This window comes from Emys orbicularis, chromosome 3 (genome assembly GCF_028017835.1).
Source record: "Emys orbicularis isolate rEmyOrb1 chromosome 3, rEmyOrb1.hap1, whole genome shotgun sequence".
Classification (NCBI taxonomy): Eukaryota; Metazoa; Chordata; order Testudines; family Emydidae; genus Emys; species Emys orbicularis.
In genome coordinates this window covers 107,194,623-107,216,949 of record NC_088685.1, presented here as the reverse complement: position 1 = coordinate 107,216,949, position 22,327 = coordinate 107,194,623, and the positions used below count along the sequence as shown (strand labels likewise).

At 40.8% G+C, this 22,327-nt stretch overlaps 1 protein-coding gene across 1 annotated transcript in view; it reads right to left on the bottom strand.

The window, feature by feature from the left end:
* Positions 1 to 1,980: 1,980 nt before the first annotated feature.
* PEX7 (peroxisomal biogenesis factor 7) overlaps positions 1,981 to 22,327 on the bottom strand; it is a 90,716-nt gene continuing 70,369 nt past the window's right edge. The window contains exon 10 of the mRNA XM_065401142.1: positions 1,981 to 3,842. Within this exon, the coding sequence (XP_065257214.1) occupies positions 3,774 to 3,842 (69 nt within the window). The 3' untranslated portion in view covers positions 1,981 to 3,773. The remainder of the gene's footprint in view (positions 3,843 to 22,327) is intronic.

Here is a 22,327-nt window from a genome sequence, read left to right as displayed (position 1 = left end):
ATGAGTGAAGTGTGTGTATGTGTGGACACAGCAATGTGCGTTATTTCTGCAATGAAAATGGTAGAAACTGTTCCCCCCCAAAAAAGTAAAGCTGAAAATTAGCCTTGAGAGTGGTAGAATTCAAGAACCTCCTTACTACCACAGAAGGAAACCTCATTTTATCATATTCCCTCACTGTGAAGGGAACATGTAGGGGAACACCAGAACTGAAGGGCAGTCTATAGTAGTGAACAGTGAGGACACTTGCACTCTTGGCACACAATTGCACAAGCAGAACAGATTTAAATAGCACTACTTTATCAAAACAAAGTCACATACTGTGAAACTGCACCCCATATTCTTCATAGTGATATTATATGATCATAGCATAATTATGCATATTATGCAAGATGAGCATGTTGGATATCATTGGAAAAGTTATGATTTGCTGAACCTGATTATCCTATTTGTATGCATGTATCATTTCTGTATCTGAAGTTATGAATATTGACTAGGGAGCTGTATTTCAAATGGGCCCATTAGCAAAGACAATGGACTGTGGAATAGCTTAACCTTCCTGTAGGTGCTTTGGCCAGCCTGTAAGCAATGGCTGCTTTAACACTGCAAGGACATGTGACCAGGCCACATGATTCTGGACTCCATTTTGGGATGTCAGTATTTTTCCACAAACCGGACTGGTCAAGTTTTGAAACAAATGGTTCCCACCTGTGTATGAAACAACTGGGGATTCCAAGCCATAAAGCAAGATCCCCTTAAGGATCTGCAACCTGCTTGTATCATGTCTCAGGGTGAGAATCTGCTAATTCATATCATATACCCAATCTATTTAGTATATTAAGCTTAGTGTGTTTTTTGTTTATTTGCTAAATAATCTGCTTTGATCTGTTTGCTATCACTTAAAATCTCTCTCTTGTAGTTAATAAACTTGTTTTTATTTTAATCTAAACCAGTGAGCTTTGACTGGAGTTCTTGGGGAAAATCTCTGCTTGGTTACCAGAAGTGTGCATTGTTCTCTTCACATTGAGGGAGAGGCAGACCGGGTATTAAACCCATATACTGGCCAGATTTGACCAGTGCAGGATAGTCCCAGGCTCGGAAGCTGGTGGTTAAGAGAGCCTGTGTGTATCTGCGGCTAGTGTGTCCCTACCTGTGTGAATGCTGGTGAAAGTGCAGGCTGGAGGGCGCCGCAGCTTGTCACAGCAATACAGTGTGAGAGGGAGCCCAGGCTGGTAGGTCAGGGGGCTCAGTGGTACCCCAGTTCCAGGTGGCACCCCGGGGGGAACCCATCACACATACAATTAGAAAAAGTTACATAAAAGATAAGAGGGTCTCCAACAATGTTGAGGAAAATATGATCTCTACCATTCACCTAAAAGGCACTACTCATTAGGAGTATTACAAGGTCTCCCTAAGCACACTTTTATTGTATTTGCCTTTCTAATCACTACTGCTAGGATGTTATTGGTAAAATAAGTATAATAGTCTTTCCAAGGATACTAACAACTTACTATTTACCACAGTGTGCCATTAATTTAAGCATACTAGAGCAATAAATACACTTTTATTTTTAAATTGACAATATTGCTTGATTCAAGAAAAAGCCTGTGCACTAACAATTAAAAATTGTCCTTAAAAATGGAAAGAATGGATTAAATGTTCAAGACATTTGTACTTAAAGGTCTATTTTGAATATAACTAGTGAAGAATTAGAAGATAGCGCTGTCATCCTTAAAAGCAATTTCTTAAAATGAACATGTGTAGCAAGCATACCCTGAAAATTACAAATTAGTTACACTACTGACAAAGAAACATTTTTCACTGCACTGCAAAAATGTTTATAACAGCACATTCTTCCCAGTTAGAGATTATAAGGTAAGGCTAAAAGCCACACTGAGCTTTTGGGGTCACACATTTTTCAAGAGAGTAAAATCTTGACTCAGCAGCTCTTAAATGAAAGTTAGACAGTGCACAAGGGGGGAAGGAGGTAGCTAAGGTGAAAGTTTAATCCATTTGTTGGATGTACTGGTTACATACTGAAAGCATCTTTTCATCCTGCTAACGACGACTCAGATGAAAGGCTGAGATTGTTTGTAGCCTCATACTGGCTTTTCCATATTTAGCTTTCAAATGGATGTACTATAACAGTATATTTTATCTGATTAAAAATATCCTCCATACTTACACACAATATATACAGATATTCCATGACCTCCACCCACTCGGACATGTTGCTTGAATATTAAGCAGAAAAGGGAGATGAAAGGAAAGGACTGTTAAGGTTAAAAATAATCAATTTTAATGCATAGGCATGGGTTTTATGGCCCATGGTACTAGTAAAAGCTATAAGCAGCATAGCTTTATGGTTGTCTCATTTCTTAGCACCTAAAATGAAAAAGCATCATGATTTTAAAATCTGTGTCATATTTTATAACACTGCACAATCAAAACTTTTGTTTCTAATTCAGCTACAGGGCTTGGTATGCAGGAACAGATCACCTGATTTAAAAAAAATAAGAATGATGCAGAATCCAAACATCTCAGAAGTGGAAAAGAATTTAATATTTCACCCTGCCTCCTAATCTAGGCACAGCTATCTGTGCATGGCTGTCCAGTAGCCCCTGGTTCCTATCTCTAAAATAGGACACATTCCTCCTTTACCTGTAACTCTGAAATAAGATCCAGTTCCTCGTCTCTGAATGCTCTCTCCCCACCCTGTATCTTCAAATGCTCCAGCAGATTGGGCACCCTCAGACATTTGGCCATGGCTTAATGCAAATCTCACCAACTCTGGGATACACTACCTGGGAGCATACAACATTTGAGTTCAGTAGTAGTTAGGGCACTGCAAAGAAGCTGCCGAAAGTGCTGGGCCCTGCGAAGGAGTCTCTGAAGGCAAAGGGGTCTGACGCAGATGAGGATTATTACAATGTCTGTGTGAGAGCCGCAAAGAAGTTTGGATAAGCATTAAAAAAAAGAATGCCTAATTCTTTTGAGGATTTGCCATCACAATGTGTCTCTATTTTGTGATCTCTGAGCATAATCTAAAACAGAATTTCTTTTGGTATGACCCTCCATCAAGCTTTTTATCTGAAAACCTATGGGGAATAAAAAGACTAAATGGAAATAATCTTTTCTGCCATCATGAAACAGTGAACAAAAAGGTCAAAGGAAGCAGCTTGTTATAGTGTGACATTAACGGTCTATCAACAGCATTCATCATATTAACAAGAAAATAATGCGACACGAATTTGGAGCAAAACATATCAATATCAAATCAACTGAGTGACACAAGCCTCAAGTTGATGCTGCATTATTTTACAGTAAATACGCCTCCCCTCTTTTTTTTTAAAATAGCGCCAGTATCTCAAAATAAATTGCCATTTGTCTTTATTCTTTATCAGGATTAGGAAATCTGATTCACATCTCCCACTGTCAAGACGTTTACCCATGTAACCCCCCAAAGACAAACCTGGCTGGCACTGCCCCCAGCAAAATGTCTGCCCCCGCCAGCCTTTGATCACCCAGGCATTATTTTGCTGCCTTAAGCACTGTGTGTACAGTTGAACCATCCTTAATATGGGTCCCCACATGCTGCACTGAAAATGTATCTTCAAATGCATAACATCTTCAGTTAAAACTACAAATCGTATTTAAAAAGAGACATGAGGATTAAAGCCACATTATCAACACACCTAGTACGAGTTTAGTTTCTTGGGAGCAGAGAAAGCTTCCCACCAAGTCAGCTCTCTTTCTTCACTGAGCAAAGTGGGGAGCTACACAGAAGCTGCCAGACATGATGGGGTATAGATCTTCACTAATTCATCCCAAGCGCAGTCTGCCACCTACAAAGCAAACATAGTCCATGTTAGAGTTACTGGAAAAGTAGTTTTGATCACAAAAATCAGAAGGATCAAAGTACAGAAAACGATGCCTGGTGTTTGGGTTCAAATTGGTGCTTGTTTTTAATAATTCCTTAATTTCTGACATGAATTGTAAAATGCAGTGTTGTTGTAGCCATGTCAGTTCCAGGTATTAGAGAGACGGTGGATGAGGGAATATCTTTTATTGGACCAACTTCCATTGGTGACACAGACAAGCTTTCAAGCTTACACAGGGCCCTTCTTCAGGTCTGGGAAAAGTACTAAGAGTGTCACAGCTAAATAAGGGATACATTAATCTTGAATGGTCCCTTAGATTAGAATATGTGCTAACTATTTATGCTAAATGGTCTGCTCAATCTTGGATTTAACTGTGACACTCTTAGTACTTTTCCCAGACTTGAAGAACAGCTCTGTGTAGCTCAAAAGCTTATCTTTCACCAACAGAAGTTGGTCCAATAAAAGATTTTACCTCACCCACCTTGTCTAACGAATTGTAAAACTAATTGTGACCCAGGATGTGTGCCAATTGGCAGAGAACACCAAAGGATGCACAGGGATCCCCGGGTCAGGTTATGCAGAATAATTCACTAAAAGGTGGCATGTGGGGTCAGGACCAAGAGCCAGTATCCCCGTGGTCATCATAATCATTTCTAAATGTGTGTATGGATAATATTTAAGGCATTATGTATCTTTACAGGAAATTACGTTCTCAAAGCTTTGAAGTTAAGGCAGATAAAACAGGAGGCAACGTGCTTCAGACCAGTTCCTTCTAGGCAAAGGGGTAATAGGCACTTGTCTCCCTGGCTGGGCATTGTGTATTGTCCCCTTCACAATATAGGTCTATTCGCATACTGAACCAAAATGCTAATCAAGACACTGTGAAATCTTGGAGAGGAAATTTACAGGAAATAAAAAAAGAGCAGGAGCGGAGTACCATTTACAAGTAAAGACAATAGATTATTGACATACATGTGGGGTGGCGGGCAGAGGTACCCTCCTACATCTTTCCACCAAGGAGGAAAAAGGACAGCATGGCACATGAATGGGAAGATAACAGCTAAGCCTGTCTGTTCTATGCTGGCAGGACTGCAGGTGAGTTTTTGCTCTAAAAGACATAACAATAACTAGCTAAGTACACTAGATTCTGGAACGCACACTAGGTTTTTATTTTATGTGTAATGTAATATAATGTAATATTTTACATGTTTCCAATACTCCTACTTGCTTTCATTAGAGTTTGTACTCTGTCAAATCAACTTTTGCTTGTTTGCATTATAAGCCAATATAAGTGCTGCACGTAAAGAGGAGTGGTGATTGAGGTATAACTGGTAAGCGGGGTGCACTGTTCCTTTGGGAGCAGTGAGTCTGCAAATAATGCACGTGTGTAAAGGACCATGGCCTGGACACTCCAGGGAGATGCTTGGAGGAACTGGGGACTGGAGGGTGCCTATTGCTAACCTGCAGAGGGACAGAAGAGTCTGTGTAGGCCTAAAGAGCTCTATTTGTGTTGCCTGTGTCCCAGAGAGTCAGAGAGCTGACATATGGCAGGCTCAGACAAGGCTTCCCCACGCTAAGAGCAGGTGGTAGTGAGGTGCGTCACAACCCTGGGTACCCCGGAAAGGGTCACACTAATTCTGGTTTCATTTCTGTTGGATGAAATGCATGGATGTGGGCAGGAGCTTGCAAGGTCATATTTTTCCTATATACCACTTAGTCCATGGAGGTGGCAGAGTAACTTCAGCATAAATAGCCTGGCTCTGACGGTGGTAGGGGATGGGCAGGAGAGGAACCAGGAGATCCATGAAGGCTTGGATCCACAGCCACTCCCCCTCCCCACAAGGAGCTGGTGGCGTCTCTCTCTCTCTCTCTCTCTCTCTCTCAGGTATGGCCAATATTACTGTGCTATCTCAATGCCTCAAAATCTTAAATGTATTTATCCTCACACCAGTGTAAGATAGGGAAGTGCTATTATCCCCATTTTACAGATGGGGAACGGAGGCAGAGACACTAAAGCGATTTGCATGAGTTCTTCACACACAAGTCTGCTGCAGAACGGCAAATAGAAGGTCTCTGGTCTCCCAAGGACCAGAGTTAGAGCCCTGACCATTCAATCATCCATCTTTTTCAAGGAGAGCTCCACGTTAACCTGATAGGACTATGATATCATCTAAACTGACCCAACTTTAGCAATATAGCAGAAGAATCTAAGCTGGTCTGAATCTTTCTAAACAACAAACCCCTAAAATCCCTTTTTGGTGCAGATTTGCAGTATCACAATATGAAGTCTGGTATGAATCTACAGCACTGGATAAAATCAGTATTAACAGACAGGGAAAAAAACTTTCATAAAATCAGATTACAAAATGCTTTAGATTTGCTAATGCAATTAAAGATTCTCTAACAATACCAGATACTAGATCAATAACTATGTAACAGAATGATGTATAATACGTAGTTTGTTACAGAGCAGTGAAGGGACAAAGAAATGAAGGCAAAGGTAAGAGATAAGATGAGATCTGAAGAGGAATAAAGTTGACAAGGCCTATGAATACAAGCCACTAAACAAGGGTGAAAACAACTTTTGAAAAGTATCTTCAAAGTGCCGTGTTCTCTCAGGGATGTCAATGGGAGACCATTTTGCTATAAAACTAATTCACGTTCTTCAATATAAAACTAGAATGAATAGGTGCACACTAGAAAGTTGGAAATCAAACTTCATTTTGTATGATACACACTGTAGTTGTCCCATTCCATGGTTACTGCTCATTTGTGGTATTTCCTTAATTGGTTGCAACTGCTTAGTTATTTGAGGTACTTTACACCCTAAAACAGAACGGAACAAAATCTCATGACATTATGTCTGTTCACTTGACATAACAGAGCCTTGTGTGATATAACATTTTGCTGTATTGCAGTTCATCCACAATTTCACACACACAAAAAATCTGATTTCTCCCAGGAAGGGTGTGCAGAGAATGGCAATTGTATAAAACACACAGTAAGTATTTTTATCCTTCCCATAGGTATGGGTTGGTACTACATTTGCAATACTTCCTTTCAAGAGGAAACAAGACATGGAATGGCACCTGAAAAATCCCTGGGGAATCCCCACCTATGATCAACCTAATTAGTATCTCGCAGCAAGCTCTGAATAAATATAGTTACAGAACCATTTAATCTAGTGATAGTAAGAATAAATAGAGACTACACAAAAGGCAGTTTGACTAGGACCACTTGGGTTACTTTTGCCCAACTTGCTCATATTCTCTGATAGTACATAAATGTAGCTAGTTAGGAAAAGAAAATAAACCTACAGCAAATAACTCTGGGTCATATCTGCCTGTGCAGTGTGACGTCCATACTTAAAACTCATGTTGGAAATGGTGATGAACAAATTCTATGCAAAGAGCGGGGATGACTGATTTAAATCAAAGTGACTTAAAATCATTGATTTAAATCAGCAAGCAAAACCCCTTGATTAAAATCCCTAATTTGAATTCTGGTTTGCATTTGTACTTTTCAGTTATTTTCCTCAAGAAAGGTTGATTCTCACTCACTGGTAATAGTTGAAATACTGATTAGCAATTAAATATAGCCTTTACACTAACTTTGGTGCTTCTTTTTGCTAACTATGAGGACACAGTAAATTTATACAGTTAAGCAATTTTAGCTTCACCCATTTATTCAGAGTCTATTTTTACATTTTAATTATGTTAGAAAATGCTGACTGATGCATTTCTTATTTACTAGATGATTATTAAAATTTTTACTCACAATGTGTGTCATACTATGATGAGTACAGTACAAATATGTACATAGAAATGCAAAAAGAACAAATTTTCCACAAAGAAAAGGTTTATTAAAGTTACACATCTCAGAGGCAAGCTAGAGGTCTAAAGCTAATTCAAGACAGGACACCATGCTGCAGAATTTTTGAATCTTACTTTCCATCATCTTAGGGTTCAAAAAAGAACTTAGGGCTCAAAAAAGAACTAGCTAAGTTCATGAAGGACAGGTCCATCAATGGCTATTAGCCAGGATGGGCAGGTATGGTGTTCCTAGTCTCTGTTTGCCAGAAGCTGGGAATGGGTGACGGGATGGATCACTTGATGATTACCTGTTCGTTCATTCCCTCTGGGGCACCTGGCAGTGACCACTGGGCTAGATGGACCTTTGGTCTGACCCAGTCTGGCTGTTCTTATGTAGAATTTCAAATCTGCTAACTCCTAAAATATAACTAGTTTAATAAAAGTCTCAATTCAGTCCAAGAGTGTTTATCTGCCATCAGCAATGTACGGGCGAACCTTCTGAGCAAGATTCAAAATGGTAAGTTTTGAGTTAACAACCCAGAACATATGTTTGACAAAATGCCATTCTGTCATCTCAAATTAAATATGATAAAGTGCTACAGTCGAAAATAGATGATGGAAAGTAAGACCTCGGCACCGAACTAAATTATTTCTATATTGTGTTGGTGGACATGACTATAGAGATTAATTTCAAGAGTGGAGTGATCTGACTGGATTATTCAATACAAATATGCCAACTAAATGGGTTTCTGTGTTTGTAACAACCCACATCTTATGTAAAGTTTTCCAAGGCTCTAACGTTTAGTGAATCAAAAGAGGAAGAACCTTATGAAGTCAAAGTAGTAACTATCCTTTGCTTCGGTAAATTCAAGTCAGAAAAACCAAGAGACAGTTAAACTAAGACATTCTTATTTAATATCTCAGTAGGTTTACAATGAACAACAATGTATGGATGGCATCCCAATCATCCAAGGAATCCTATGTTTGATGGGATTACCTATGTTCCAAAATAGCTGGGTGACTTTCATTAGGCTTTTGGTACACAAACTACACCCTTAAAATGGCTGCCATAAAAGCTACTGTAGTTTGAAAGAGGATGCGATGGCTCTTGTAGCCCCAGTTCAGCAAGGTACTTGAGCATCTGAATACTTAAGCACATGAACAGTCCCACTGAAGGCCCTAGTGAGTAACTGTGTGAAGTGTTTTGCTTTATTAATAGTACCATAATATCTGGTGAGGATGTGAATATACAACCCTTGGTTATTGAATCTGTTTGTATAAAGCCAATGGCTTTATAACCTAAGTGGGAGGGAAAGCCAACACAATCTAAAATATTTTGTCACAATTGATTTAACAATAATTTTGATCAAGCTTTTAATGCAACTTTAACCACAACTTATGTGTTTGTGCTAACTGAACAGGAATAACTCAGAATATGAGCTCTATCAGATTTGGTGACTGTGCAAGTACCTAGTACACAGTTGGAGATATCCCAATAATTTTGGAAGTGCTCCAAGTTTTTCTTTCAGTATTTAAAAAAAAAAAAAAAAAAAACCCCACCACCACCAACTTACTGATATTTTTTATACAGGTTTATCTAATTCTTACTTAGAATAGTATTCAATAGGATATTCCATAGAACGTAATCTTATTGTATATGAAGAGATTATTTGAGCCACTGTTCAAAACTGCAAACTGTTCACAAGAAGCTTAAATATAAAGTATTATTCATTTTCAGCCCAAAGCTACTGTACAATGTTGCTGAAATAGCTTTGCCTTCAATCCAACAGACCTGGATCAAGTTTGCATATCAGTAGGTAGAGTCTGCAGAATGCTCTGATCTTTTGGTGAAAGCTACTGTATAACGGCAGGGTTTTTTTATTCTTCCGACTGTTTTAAAAAAACAAATAATTAGCTTTGGGCAGCTATTTTCACTACACTTTCATTAACATTGTACAGATATGCTGTAGAACACCTGACAAATACACCACTGTTGCTTATGTGTTGGAATATACAGTTCTCTTGTATCAATTTTTTTGCCATCACAAATTGTAGAGAGAAATGGAATAATTAAAGGTTAATTGTAAAATAACAATATTCCACTGAATGCTGATTGCTGAGGGAAGGATGCAGCTGAAAAAGACACACCCCCCCCAAAAGTGGCAATGTTCCCATCTGTTAGCCATTACTGTTACAACTACACGATGCAAACACAATCTAACAAAATGGATGCATTTGTTAATGTCTGTGGCACTCTGTACCTCAAAGTAGCACCCTGAAACCCCCATATTCACCACTGTCATATAATGATGATATGTTTTGTACAAAATATAACTTGTGAGGTGTCATTTTGAAAGTCTTGATCTGCTGAACATGAATATCCTGTTGGATTGTAAATGCTATCGGTGTATGTGAAGTTATGAAGTATTGCTATATGTGCTACTGAAATATGCTGTGAGGTTGGGAGATGCCCACAGCCAGCCTTTCAGTTGCAATAAAGGAGGGTCAGACAGGCGTTGATGGTGTTGATCACAAAGAATCCACTATCCCAGAGGCTCTTTAGAGAAGGGATGTAACACAATGGAGACTGCTTGACCAATGGAAACTGCCTGGTCCCCATGTCACAGCAAGTATCTTTCTAGCAGCTGAAAGAAGGTATAAAAAGAGTCAGTAACATCACTTGTCCTCTCCCCCACCCCCACCTCAACACCTGGAAGACAAAGACTTGGAACTAGGGAGACTGCACTTCCTTCCAGCCTGGGACCAGTCTGAGTATTGAGGAATTGTAAGCTGCCTGTAACATCTGATCTTAGGATGAGAAACTTCTTGATTCAAATCTTGCTTAGTATGTTAAAGTTAAAAATAGAAATGCAGTCTAAATTCTATTTCTTAAGTAACCAACTTTGATCTCTATGCCTGCTACTTATAATCACTTAAAATCTTTCTGTATTTAATAAATATGTTTTATATTTTACCTAAAACAGTTTGGTTTTGGTTGAAGTGCATGTCCACTTTCCTATGAAGAAGTGGCCAACTAAGTAATGAGTTTACACTGGTCAGGCTTCTGACCAGTGCAAGATGGTGCAGTTCTGGGGTGTAGGGCTGGAGCAGGGGGGAACTGGCTGAAGCTCATGAGTGGCTGGGAGATCGTTCATGTAACTCAGCTGGGTGTGTCCCTACCTGTGGATAGCTGTGTAAGTGCAGTGCCTGTCAGAGGCTTGTAGCTTGATCTTAGCTCATAGCATGAGACAGCCCAGGCTGGTGGGTTTGGAGGACTCAGCTGTCCCACAGTCCAGGTTGCACCCCGGGGACCCTGTCACAATGGCCTCTAGTCCTCTCGTTTCAGCAGTGAAGTTGCAACACCCAGTGCATAAGTGAGCGTACTGTACTTTTATTATTGCTGCAGTATAAATATCATGCCAGGTAATTTTCTGGAATAGGCAAATATATTTGCAGAAGATAAATCGAACTGGACATTGCTTTATTCCCCTTCATATAAAGCCAAAAATATGAATTGGGCAGATACAGTCTCAGAAAACTAATTCTTCACTGGAAATTCATAGTTTGACTACTAAAACACGGGATGACTGTTTCACTTTAAAGTGTCTATCCTAATGTCTGATAGTAATGCTGTTTTCCACCAACTCATTTAATACCAATATTCTTATTTATCACAGCCATTTCAGTTGTCCCACTAGCTGATCTATTTCAGGTCCTCTGTCTTCTATTCATCACTACAGCCTTGCTTTGCAATAGACGGAGACCTTTTCCAGAACCCTAGGGCAATCCATTCAGCTTAGTGTAATTACCTAGATGACATACTGTCTCTTTACTGTTTAGGATCAAGAAAAGAGGAAAAATCCTTCAAGATAGTGGTTGATTTTTGCTGTACTCTAAGGTGGCACTAAACGCCCAAGCCCAATAACCAAGTACTATTTTTCAGAAAATAACTAAAAACTGCAAAAACATAAAGCTCTTACTGAAACTCAGCAAGATATGCATGTATCTAGATAATGACACTGTATTTTCATTAGACTCCAGATACAATTACTTTCTTTACCCTGGCAAAGAAATGTCGATGCCACAGTTGAATAAGTTTTTGAACAACAGTCAGGAGGGCAGAAGTGATTATCACTAGATACCCTTCCAGGGTTTCCAGTAAAATCTTAGGCTGACAGGCAATTGTCTCTTACATGGTGACCACTCAAAGGTGGAAATAGCTCTAAACATTTGTCTCTGCCCTGCTGAGTTTCAAGAAGAAATATATCACTTCTTCTTTTACAACAGGTTTTAAAAAAAGTTATTGTAGCTACATTTTCACTCCTATTTGCAATACTTTTCCTTCCTCCTCTTCTCTAGGTACTATTTCTTCTGTCTTTTTATGCTTAATTCTTTGGGCTATTTATATTATGATGAAACATCTGTAAAGGGTCCTGAGCACTCTTGCGTACACAGGGGATGGAAGTTTGGTGAAGCTAATAAAGATGGTTATTAGTCCTGCTACTTATTTTGACAGGTGACCATTTCTTCTAGCCCATAATTGGACAAGAATGAAAGGAAGTTTTGCCCTCGATTCTCCCCACCCCCATTCCATCTCTTCAACAATGAGAATCAAGGAGTAGGTGACACTTCTGCCTTCACTCCAACTCCCCTTGACCTTTGGTAAATCACGGTAGGCAGAAGACCCACTAACATTTTGGGGTGCAACCCAGACCAGTGAAAGGTCATCTCACCACCTGCCCTGTAACCTTGGGTGCCTTAAATGCTCTGGTGCCATGGCTCAGAGCCTGGACACCAACAGCCAGCAGACAGGAATGCAGTTTCCTGAAGCTGTGTGCAGTGCAGTCCTGGCTCAACACTCGGACCCTAGCAGCCTGCCTACAACACAACAGCCACACCTTGATCTCCACCAGCCTTGGATACTACTTGCAGAGTGTGACGTTATTGACGTGAACTGGGACCATATGGATCATTGTTGCAGCCAAGGTCCTGTAGTGGCACCAGATCTTGTATAAAGGGGGTCAGGTAAGGTGTCTAAGACAAGGTTGTGATGTGCTGGTTATGATTATGCTATCTGGGTGCATGTATCATTTTTGTATTTAAAGTTATGAATATTGGCTCTATACTGTCTGTATTTCAAACTTTTGCTATGCTTCTGGGTGACACCCCGGACAATTTGGCATCAGCACTGCCTAGCCTGCTTGATGGCCCATTAAGGACCATCAGCTATACAACTGACCCATTGAAAGAAGGCAGATACACCTTGTGACTCAGCAAGGTATGCAGGAACATGCCTATGGACAGAACTAAGGTTTTTTCTTGCCCTGTGCCCGAATTGCTTGTCTTTGGAACAAAGAAAGAAAGAGAGGCCACATGACAAGAGACTATAAAAGTCTGCTGCAGCTCCTCCATCTTGTCTTCAATCCTGCTTCATACCTCTGGAGGGACTTTGCTACACTGAAGCTTTGAACCAAGGACTGAATGACCCATCCCAGCTGTGGATGTACTCCAGAGACTTGATTTGAACCTGCAGTTTATTCTATCACTGCTACAAGCCTGAACTAAGAACTTGGACATTACTGTATGGAATTGATTCCATTTAATCAATTCTAGCTCTCATCTATATCTTTTTCCTTTTATGAATAAACCTTTAGATTTTAGATTCTAAAGGATTGGCAACAGCATGATTTGTGGGTAAGATCTGATTTGGTCTGGGGGTTGGTCCTTTGGGATCGAGAGAACCTTTTTTCTTTTACTGGGGCATTGGTTTTCATAACCATTAGTCCCCATAACGAGTGGCACTGGTGGTAACACTGGGAAACTGGAGTGTCTAAAGCAATTGCTTGTGTGACTTGTGGTTAGCCAGTGGGGTAAAATCAAAGTCCTCTCTGTCTGGTTGGTTTGGTTTGTCTTAGAGGTGGAAAAACCCCAGCCTTGGGCTGTAACTGCCCTACTCTAAGCAATTTGTCCTGAATTGGCACTCTCAGTTGGGTCCCACCAGAACCACATCGTTACACAGGGTGACTCCCAACATACTCTTAAGTCCCAAATTTCCCCCCAACTGTCTGCCCTGAAGTGTCCAGCCCTCTCCTGGAACACTTAGAAAAGCAATAAGGTTCATTGCTCCTTTAAGGAGACAAAAGCACAGCTTATTACTTTAACCGGCGCTAGCAGTCACTTCAATAGCACTAGGCAGGTTTAGATTAAAAGTAAAACAAGTTATTAACAAAAAAAGGGTTTAAGTGAGTTTAAGAAAAAGGGATAAAGGCAAAAGGTTACAAGCAAATAAAAGTAAAATACACTTTCTAGTGGCTAAGACAGCCTTGGACCAAGGTAGATTTCTTACCAATTTTTCCCCCCAGATATGGCTAACATTCTCCCAGTCAGGCCCTTCCACAGAAGTACAAAATACTGGTTTCCCTGGTCTTCCTAGGTGAAAGATCTTTGTCTAAGCTGAGTTTTTACTTATATTCAATTCTGAGAGACTTCAACCCCCTTGAATGAAGGGCCCATCTTTCTCAGCTTGCAAGAGCTTTGGCCCCTAGTGTCTGTCCAATGATGGATGCAGAGAGAGCTTCTTCTCTCTTCTTATATCTTCCTAAACTTGTTGTTTTGTCCCTAGACATAGGAAGACCTCATGCTGTTCTTCTCATCCCCTTGACTTCCTATCCCCTTGCTGATTTATATGACTTCCATTGTTTTGATTCCACCAAACTTAATTTGCACTGGAGACAGGTAGATAGCTGTCTTCCCTCCTGTCTGAGAGAAAACCGTTTTTTCTCCCTTTCTTTGATCAGACTTTAAAGCACAATATTAGTGAGTACCCATAATTCCTCACACAGCATTAAAACATAAATTTCACAATGATATTAATCACCTGTGTCTCACCAGTTCGCATACAATACTTCACATGACCCATTTGAGATGCAGGTTATGACAACAGTGAGTTGGAGTACACTGGGCTGGTAAGGCAAGCTGAAACTCACTGCTACGTACCAGGGAGTTCCTTGCCATGTGGCACTAACCCTCTCCCCCATGCTCTTAACCTGCTGGGTTTGAGGTATGGATCTGTTGGTTTAAAATAACAAGGGGTTCCATCTTGGATTAGAAAGCCCCAAGCATTACTGTGACCCTACGTTTGGTCAAGAGGCATCAGAGATGAACTGTAACTGAGCCCTACCCTCATGCATAAATTGAGAGGTGCATATTGTAATTTTGCAAAAAAATAAAAATAAAAAAAAAATTCATTTGCAAGCATTCTAGTTTGTGTGTGGTATTTTTCAAACTACACATTGTTTCTAATTTGTATAATCATTTGTGATGAATATGGAATAAAAAACTGGCCAGAAGTTCTTACATAGATCTGGATTCAAATTATATATACTGACCAGAAATAGCAATGTCCCAGACATTGCTAAAGAAATGTATTACTCTCCCAAGAAGGGAAGAGATTTGGAGGGGGCATTGCTCCTGTTTTTCAGACCATTAAAAAGTGTCACAAAGCGCTGAGCTGAAAACAGGAACTGACTAGCTTCATGATCAAGTCTCTGGAACGTTATACAAACTGGCTAGGATCTATTTCAAAAGATAGAAGGCAGTTGTTTTGTTGATCTGATATGGAATATGTAACAGGGAGCTGATTTTGTAGACTTGAAACAATCCTCTAAGCACAACAGTTATTACATCTTACTGGTGAAGGATATGCTGTCTAAATTTGCCTGAGTTGCAGGTCTGAAAGACAAGTCTGGCAGTGAAGTGCAGAGGGCTTTCAAAACTATTTTCAGCAATGGATGCACTCTCGCAAAGTTAGATAGCTTAAAGAAAGGAATCTTTAAAGAGCTATTTTAAAGAACACCAAGTCCATCCTTTAGTTACTGATGAAATCAATGCAGTGTTGTGGAAAGGTTTAATCCAAACTTTAATTTGCCATTCTATGCTGACATATGACACTCTAAAAGTGGCACTGTGGGGAGTCCGTGTTTATTGTTTCTCGGTGACTCCATATGAAATATATTCAATTTACAAGCAAAACAACATGCTTCCTAAACACCAGCCCTGCAATCTCCATCTTTGTATCTAAGAGTCAAGTAAGGTTTCATTTTTTTTTTAAATAATCACCAGTAATTAACAGTTGTACAGGCCAAATATTCTCTTCATGAAACCCTGTTTGTCTTCCATCAAGTTGCACAGGTATAACTCACTGGCACTAAGCAAACAGTTCTGCTAAAGAATCAGAAGCCAGCTTACTCTCTGCGGTGTTGGCTCAGCATGGTTAACCAAAGTAAAAAGCAGTCAGAGCTTTTAAGTCACTAAATCAGATGACTCTGAACACACATACAAGGTGAAAAATCTGTTGAAGAAGAAGGTGATCCGTGAAGTCACTTTTCATAACACTTTAAAATCAAAGAGATGAAAATATTTGACTGCTGATATGATAATCCCTTCCAGTATAGTGACATTATAGCTTTCACAGAACTTTATTATGGCTGTAGCAACTATAGTTTTCACAAAACTCAGGTCTAATGTGCTGATATTAACCCTTCCACTTCACAGGTGAAAGACTACCTATACTGGGACAGTTTAAAAATACACCTCTACCTCGATATAATGCTGTCCTCGGGAGCCAAAAAATCTTACCACATTATAGGTGAAACCGCGTTATATTGAACATGCTTTGATCCACCGGAGTGCGCAGCCCCTCCCCCCCCGAGCACTGCGTTACCGCGTTATAGCCAAATTCGTGTTATATCGAGGTAGCGGTGTACCAAGAATTTTTAAAAATAGGAAATGACAAAGGGTGAAATTTACCCTTGTCAGAGGGCCAGCTCAAGGCCTATGTACCACTTAAGTCTCATTTTAGCAGCCTGGTGGGGGGGGGGCAAGTTGCACATAAGGTCTTGCCTTGCACTGGTTCCTTATGCACAAGGATGAATTTTACCCAAACAAAAGGGATGTTTGCAAAGGCCTACAAAGGGATTCACCAATAACATTCATAACAACTAAGAAAGCCAGCCAAGAAATCCATGCACAAATTAAAACAAAAAATGGGATCTTTTTCTCTCAAGGCATTTCAAACTGTAAAACTTTACCTGGAATGCCTTGAGAGGTATAAAGAAGTGGCTGAGAATGGCCATAAGAGGGAGGAAAGATATAGTCCGTGAAAGGTTTCTAGGCCAGGGGTGGGCAAACTACAGCCCAGGGCCCGCATCTGGCCCTTCAGACGTTTAATCCGGCCCTCGAGCTCCTGCCGGGGAGCAGGGTCTAGGGCTTGCCCCGCTCTGCACAGCTCCCGGAAGCAGCAGCAGCATGTCCCACCTCCAGCTCCTATGTGTAGGGGCAGCCAGGGGGCTCCGCACGCTGCCCCCGCACCAAGCGCCATCCCTGCAGCTCCCATTGGCCGGGAACCAAGGCCAATGAGAGCTGCAGGAGCAGAGCCTGCGGACGGGGCGGTGCGCAGAGCTGCCTGGCCGCGCCTCCGCATAGGAGCTGGAGGGGGGACATGCCACTGCTTCAAGGAGCTGCTTGAGGTAAGCACCGTCCAGAGCCTGCGCCCCGACCCCCTCCAGTGCCCCAAGCCCCTGCCCTGATCCCCTCCCGCCCTCCGAACCCCCCAGTCCCACCCTCCTGCACCCCAGAGCCCACCCTGCCAGCTGCAGCCCTCACCCCCCCACCTGCACCCCAACCCCAAATTTCATGAGCATTCGTGGCCCGCCATATAATTTCCATACCCAGATGTGGCCCTTGGGCCACAAAGTTTGCCCACCCCTGTTCTAGGGGCATGATAGCTTCAACAGTCATGTGGAACATCTAAATTCCACAACTTATGTGTACAAAGAAAGAACAAACAAGACACAAAAATACCCAAAAACCAATCAAACGAAAAAAAAGGAGCAAAGGAAGTTTATGCATCTTCCAGTAAAATTTCCACAATACACAATTCCAGCTTTACAACAGTTAGTTAATGCCTCTGACCAGAGTAGGATTCGTGTAAATACAAACAGAACACCTAATACAGCATCTCCACTGAAGACACCATTTAAATTCATATTTGGTCCTAAAAAATGACCTTCTTTCTACAAAAGAGCCATTATTCAGCCATCCATAAGTACTGAAACACTTGAACGTGGCTGTTAGCAACCATTCTGAGTGGCTGGTAGGGAGGCCACTTGCAAACAATCCCACTGAAATATGCTTTGGAATGGAGGGAGTAACCCATTCAGACAACTTGTACCTACACAACAGTCTGGGGGATGGAGGAAAGGAAATGGACACCAGGGGAAACCTCTACTCTATGTCATCCATGACACAGTGAGCAAAAAGGTTAGACTTACAGCCTCCAATGGCCTTTATTCGTTGCCAGTGCGGGGTACTGACCTACATTTTGGGGTTGTTCCTCAGTGAAGTTATCAATAAAACTGCATTTATGGTGGAATTTACAGGGACCTTGAAATCCTTATAACTATACAGATACGGGGCAATGTTTGAGGGAAACTATTATATGCTCTTATTGCAGAGGGTCAGTGCCATCTAAGACAGCAAAGAACTGTATCACCATCACATACATTAAACTGCCTTATGCCCCTGAGAGTAAGCATCATTCAGATATTGTTGCCAGTGAAAGACAGAACAAAATAAGCAGGTCTCTTTTCATTGTGAGGAGTTGACCATCAAGCTGCATGCGCATCCACAGAAAGTTGCAGGAGTTTAAAAACAAAAACAGCGTGGCAATCCTAACAAGCTACATGGACCCCACCTTCTACAGAAACTATTACAAAGCTCAGGCTGGATATTCACTCCCTAGCTATAATGGAGCCCACTTTACATATAGGCCAGTGCAAAGGGAGTAATTTTGTAGCCTGCCTCAAAAACCAATCCCTCTTTGGAGAAGAGAGATTAGAGTAAGACACATATAACAACATACACAGAGCCAAAGATACCCTGGATTGTGTATTATAGATAGCTATATTTGGCAGAGGGCTTTTCCATCCATTCTCTCATTGGCAAAGGGGAGAAACTTGGTGGTGGCTGAGCCTTCCACCGTCTGATAGAGATGACAAAGGGAGTATTTGCACAGGGGGTAGGGAGGGTTCTCTTTTTCTTCGAAGACTTCTTTTAAAATGGATCAGAACTTCTCTGTGCCACTCTGACCATGCCAGTTCCTCTCTGACCCCTTCATTGACTCTCTTTCCATATGAAATTCAAACTCCTAGAAGCACCCACAATTCACCACGTGAATATGGGTAACATTTTCATAAATGCTTAAAAAATACTATTCTATATCTCCAGTTCTCATATCTACCTGCTTCCCATTTCATATGCCCATTCCTCTGACCTTGCTGCTCCCTTTGCACCCTGCTGTCACATGCCTTTTCGCCTTCATGACTTGGGCCTGCTTGTTTTAACCTGACAATGTCACTTCCACAAATGTTCTAATTTGTTCTGATTTTTTTTAAAATTAAATTAAATATTGCACCTCAAGTCCCACAAATTAGAAGACATTTACAGAACAGTGCAAAATATTATTTGTATAGCGCCCTTTATGCAGGAGCCCAGAGCACTTCACAAATTATAAGCAAACAATCCCACCGAAATGCAATCCCTTTTCTGGAGAGGAGGGCGGCACCTATGCAGCCAGCTGGTGTGTAGTATAGTGCACAACAGCCTGAGGGATGAAGGAAAGAAAATGAACACCAGGAAAAACCGCTATTCTGTGTCACGTGATCAACAGTGTCCCCATTCAGCTGAAAGGTTTTCAGACCCAAGCCCAGATTCTTCACCAGACCTCTAGGCATAATCAGCATAGGCTAGCTATGGCTTTTAAGCAGCCACATTCTAGCTGGAGCACAGCAGCACTCTGACCATGTATCTCTCAATCTTGATACACTCCTTATGTCAGGTACGGAGTGGGTGGAAGAGGAACCAGATCTGTGTCACCTGACCTGTGTTGGGGAAATCCACAACTGTGGAAATGCAGCAGCAACAGCACAAAAGGTCTGGAGTAAACAAGAGAATCTGGCTCCCACACCTCTTAGATTTGCACAAATGCATAATTGTCAGTACAAGTGGCCACTTGACATCTATCCTTTTGTATACAGAATTACGATTATTCATGCAACCATAATAAACAAGTATGCAAATCAAGCATGTACACTGTGTGCCCTGTTGCATGCAAGCTATTTTAAATTCCAGGCCTGATCCTGCATTTAGATGACAAATCAAATTGGAGTATTGTGTTTTTATTCCTCTTCATATTCATTTTTAATCCCCAGGTTGTACTTTTCAGCACTGTACATTGTAAACGGCCTGTTCTGATTTGATATGTTGCTGTCAAATATGTTTAATACATTCTTCCTGTAATCAGTGCTTGAAAATGGTTACCACCATTGTTCTTTTAAAAATCACACAGGACTGCAATTTTGGAAACTAATTGCAGCTCATAGTTCACAGATCCAGTAAAGAGAAGCTGAAGGGATTCCCCCCAAAACCCTTTTAAAATCCTCATCCTGTTCTCAGACAGCCGCCAAAGAAAGAACCCGCTCAATAGAAAGCATTCATTTACACACAGCAGCGGGTGCTCTCTGTGGTGTGCAGAGCAGACCTGATAAGTAGGCATGGAAATGAAGAAAGGCTTTCAAACAAATCCAGGGCTTTCATTTTTCTCATGTTTGCCTTGAGCATCAGGCAGCTTTAGAACAACAAAAGTCCACAATTTCATGCAATTTATGATATGCAAAGTAATATTCCTCTTATTTCTTCATACTCCTGTAGAAATAATTTCATTGTCATGACAAGATGAAGTGGATGTTCAATGTAGCTGTACTTTTAAATTTTGCTATTTGTGGCTATTTTCTGAGTCACACAAATAAGAGCTGATTAAACACTAATTCATGATCGCAGCGTCCCGCTCAAATTGCAAAACACAAAATTTTGTTGATTTTCAATCAAGCTGCCCCCTAACAAGTTTTAAGATTACTTCCCTGGTGGCAACAGCTACTTCTTTGAAAGGCTTACATAGTGTGAACCTCCCCTGTTAGTTGATATAACCTGCCCCAAGCTCAACTGTTCAACTGCCTTGGCACAATCTACCCCAACAAAATGACATTTGGCACATCCCTTAGCTAGTTCAGATGGGCTCACCACTGTCTTTTCAGTCTGTTTTTGTATAGCACCTTGCACAATGGGATCGTGGTTCATCACAAGAGCTCCTAAGAGCTATCACAATACAAAAACCAACCAAAGAAGAAGAGAGGGACCATATGATATGAGTTGGAACATGATATGGTTGTAGGATGTGCCTTATTTCCATTATGTATAGTACTACTATTCATTATAGGTGAAATTCACCCCGTGCACGGGTATTCAACAATGAAGTCCCACTCTAGAATAGAATATGCCAGAAGGCCTCCTCTGAAGCCAGACCCATTGAACTCTGTATAGACAAACGACACAGCCACTCAATTTGCTACTATGTTTTTGTTGAGTTTTGGAACAGCCATAGGTGATTCCACGGTGTAGTCTGAATTCAAGTCTAAAGGACACTTTCCTTTAAGTGGTGTCTAAATATATACCCAGGTGAGCCTCAAAAAAGCCCTAGGACTATGAGCAGAAAAAAAAACTAGGGAAGGACAGTATTGTATGGGAAAGAGGCCCTATGATAAAAGTCCCTACCCAATCTTTTCATGGGTTTTTAAACATTTAAAACCATTTGGCCTCACTGAGGCCAGGTCTATGCTACAAACATACATAGATATCACTACATCATTGTCCATGGAAGGGCTTCTCCCATCAATATAGCTACCGCCTCTCGCAGAGGTGGATTAACTACACCGCCGGAAAATGCTGCAGCGGCGCAGTTTCTTAAGTGTAGACCTGCCCTGACACTAGCTGCCCACACCATGTCAGAAGCTGTTTTAGTTGGAGGGATGTTTAAACACAGTTTGTAAACAAAAAGTAAAAACCTAGTGTAGTCTGAGCCTAAGGGGGAATTCTATTTGTTCATCTTGCATATTTCTCTCAATTACCCATGAGCCTTCCCCTACTAGGATCTAAAAAAGTTATTTGAAGTTAGATGACCTAGACATCTGTACAGGGTAATAACAGCTCACTGTTTGGTCTAGCATATTTTGGATATTGGGAGAAATAATGTTTATTATATATCAGAATACCATTTTGATTTGATTTGTGCACGGTAGGCAACATGCTGTACCTGCCTCAGCTGTACAGTAAACAGAATCAGGTTTCAATTATTTCAGCACTGAGAGATCTAAATACAACCTGGGGGTAAAAAAATCCAATCATGTCTGGTTAAATAAACCCTGTATCCTTAATGTTTCTGACAAAGCAAACTGATTCATACAATTTGCACTACAGCTCACCCACTCTCTTGGCTTAAACAACTACAACTGTACTAATAGTATTGCTCTTAAGTACACATTCCAAATCTTTAGATTATTAAGAAAAGGCTCAAAGTGGAAGCTAGAGAGAGGCAACAGATATTCAAACTGGAAGCCACTGAGATTCTGTGTGTGCATTTCAAAGATTTATTTCAATTACTTCTTAGTCATATTTTGACTTCATTATACATATTTCTTTATTTCAGCATTTTTACAGCACTCACTGCTATGATAGCTGGATGTC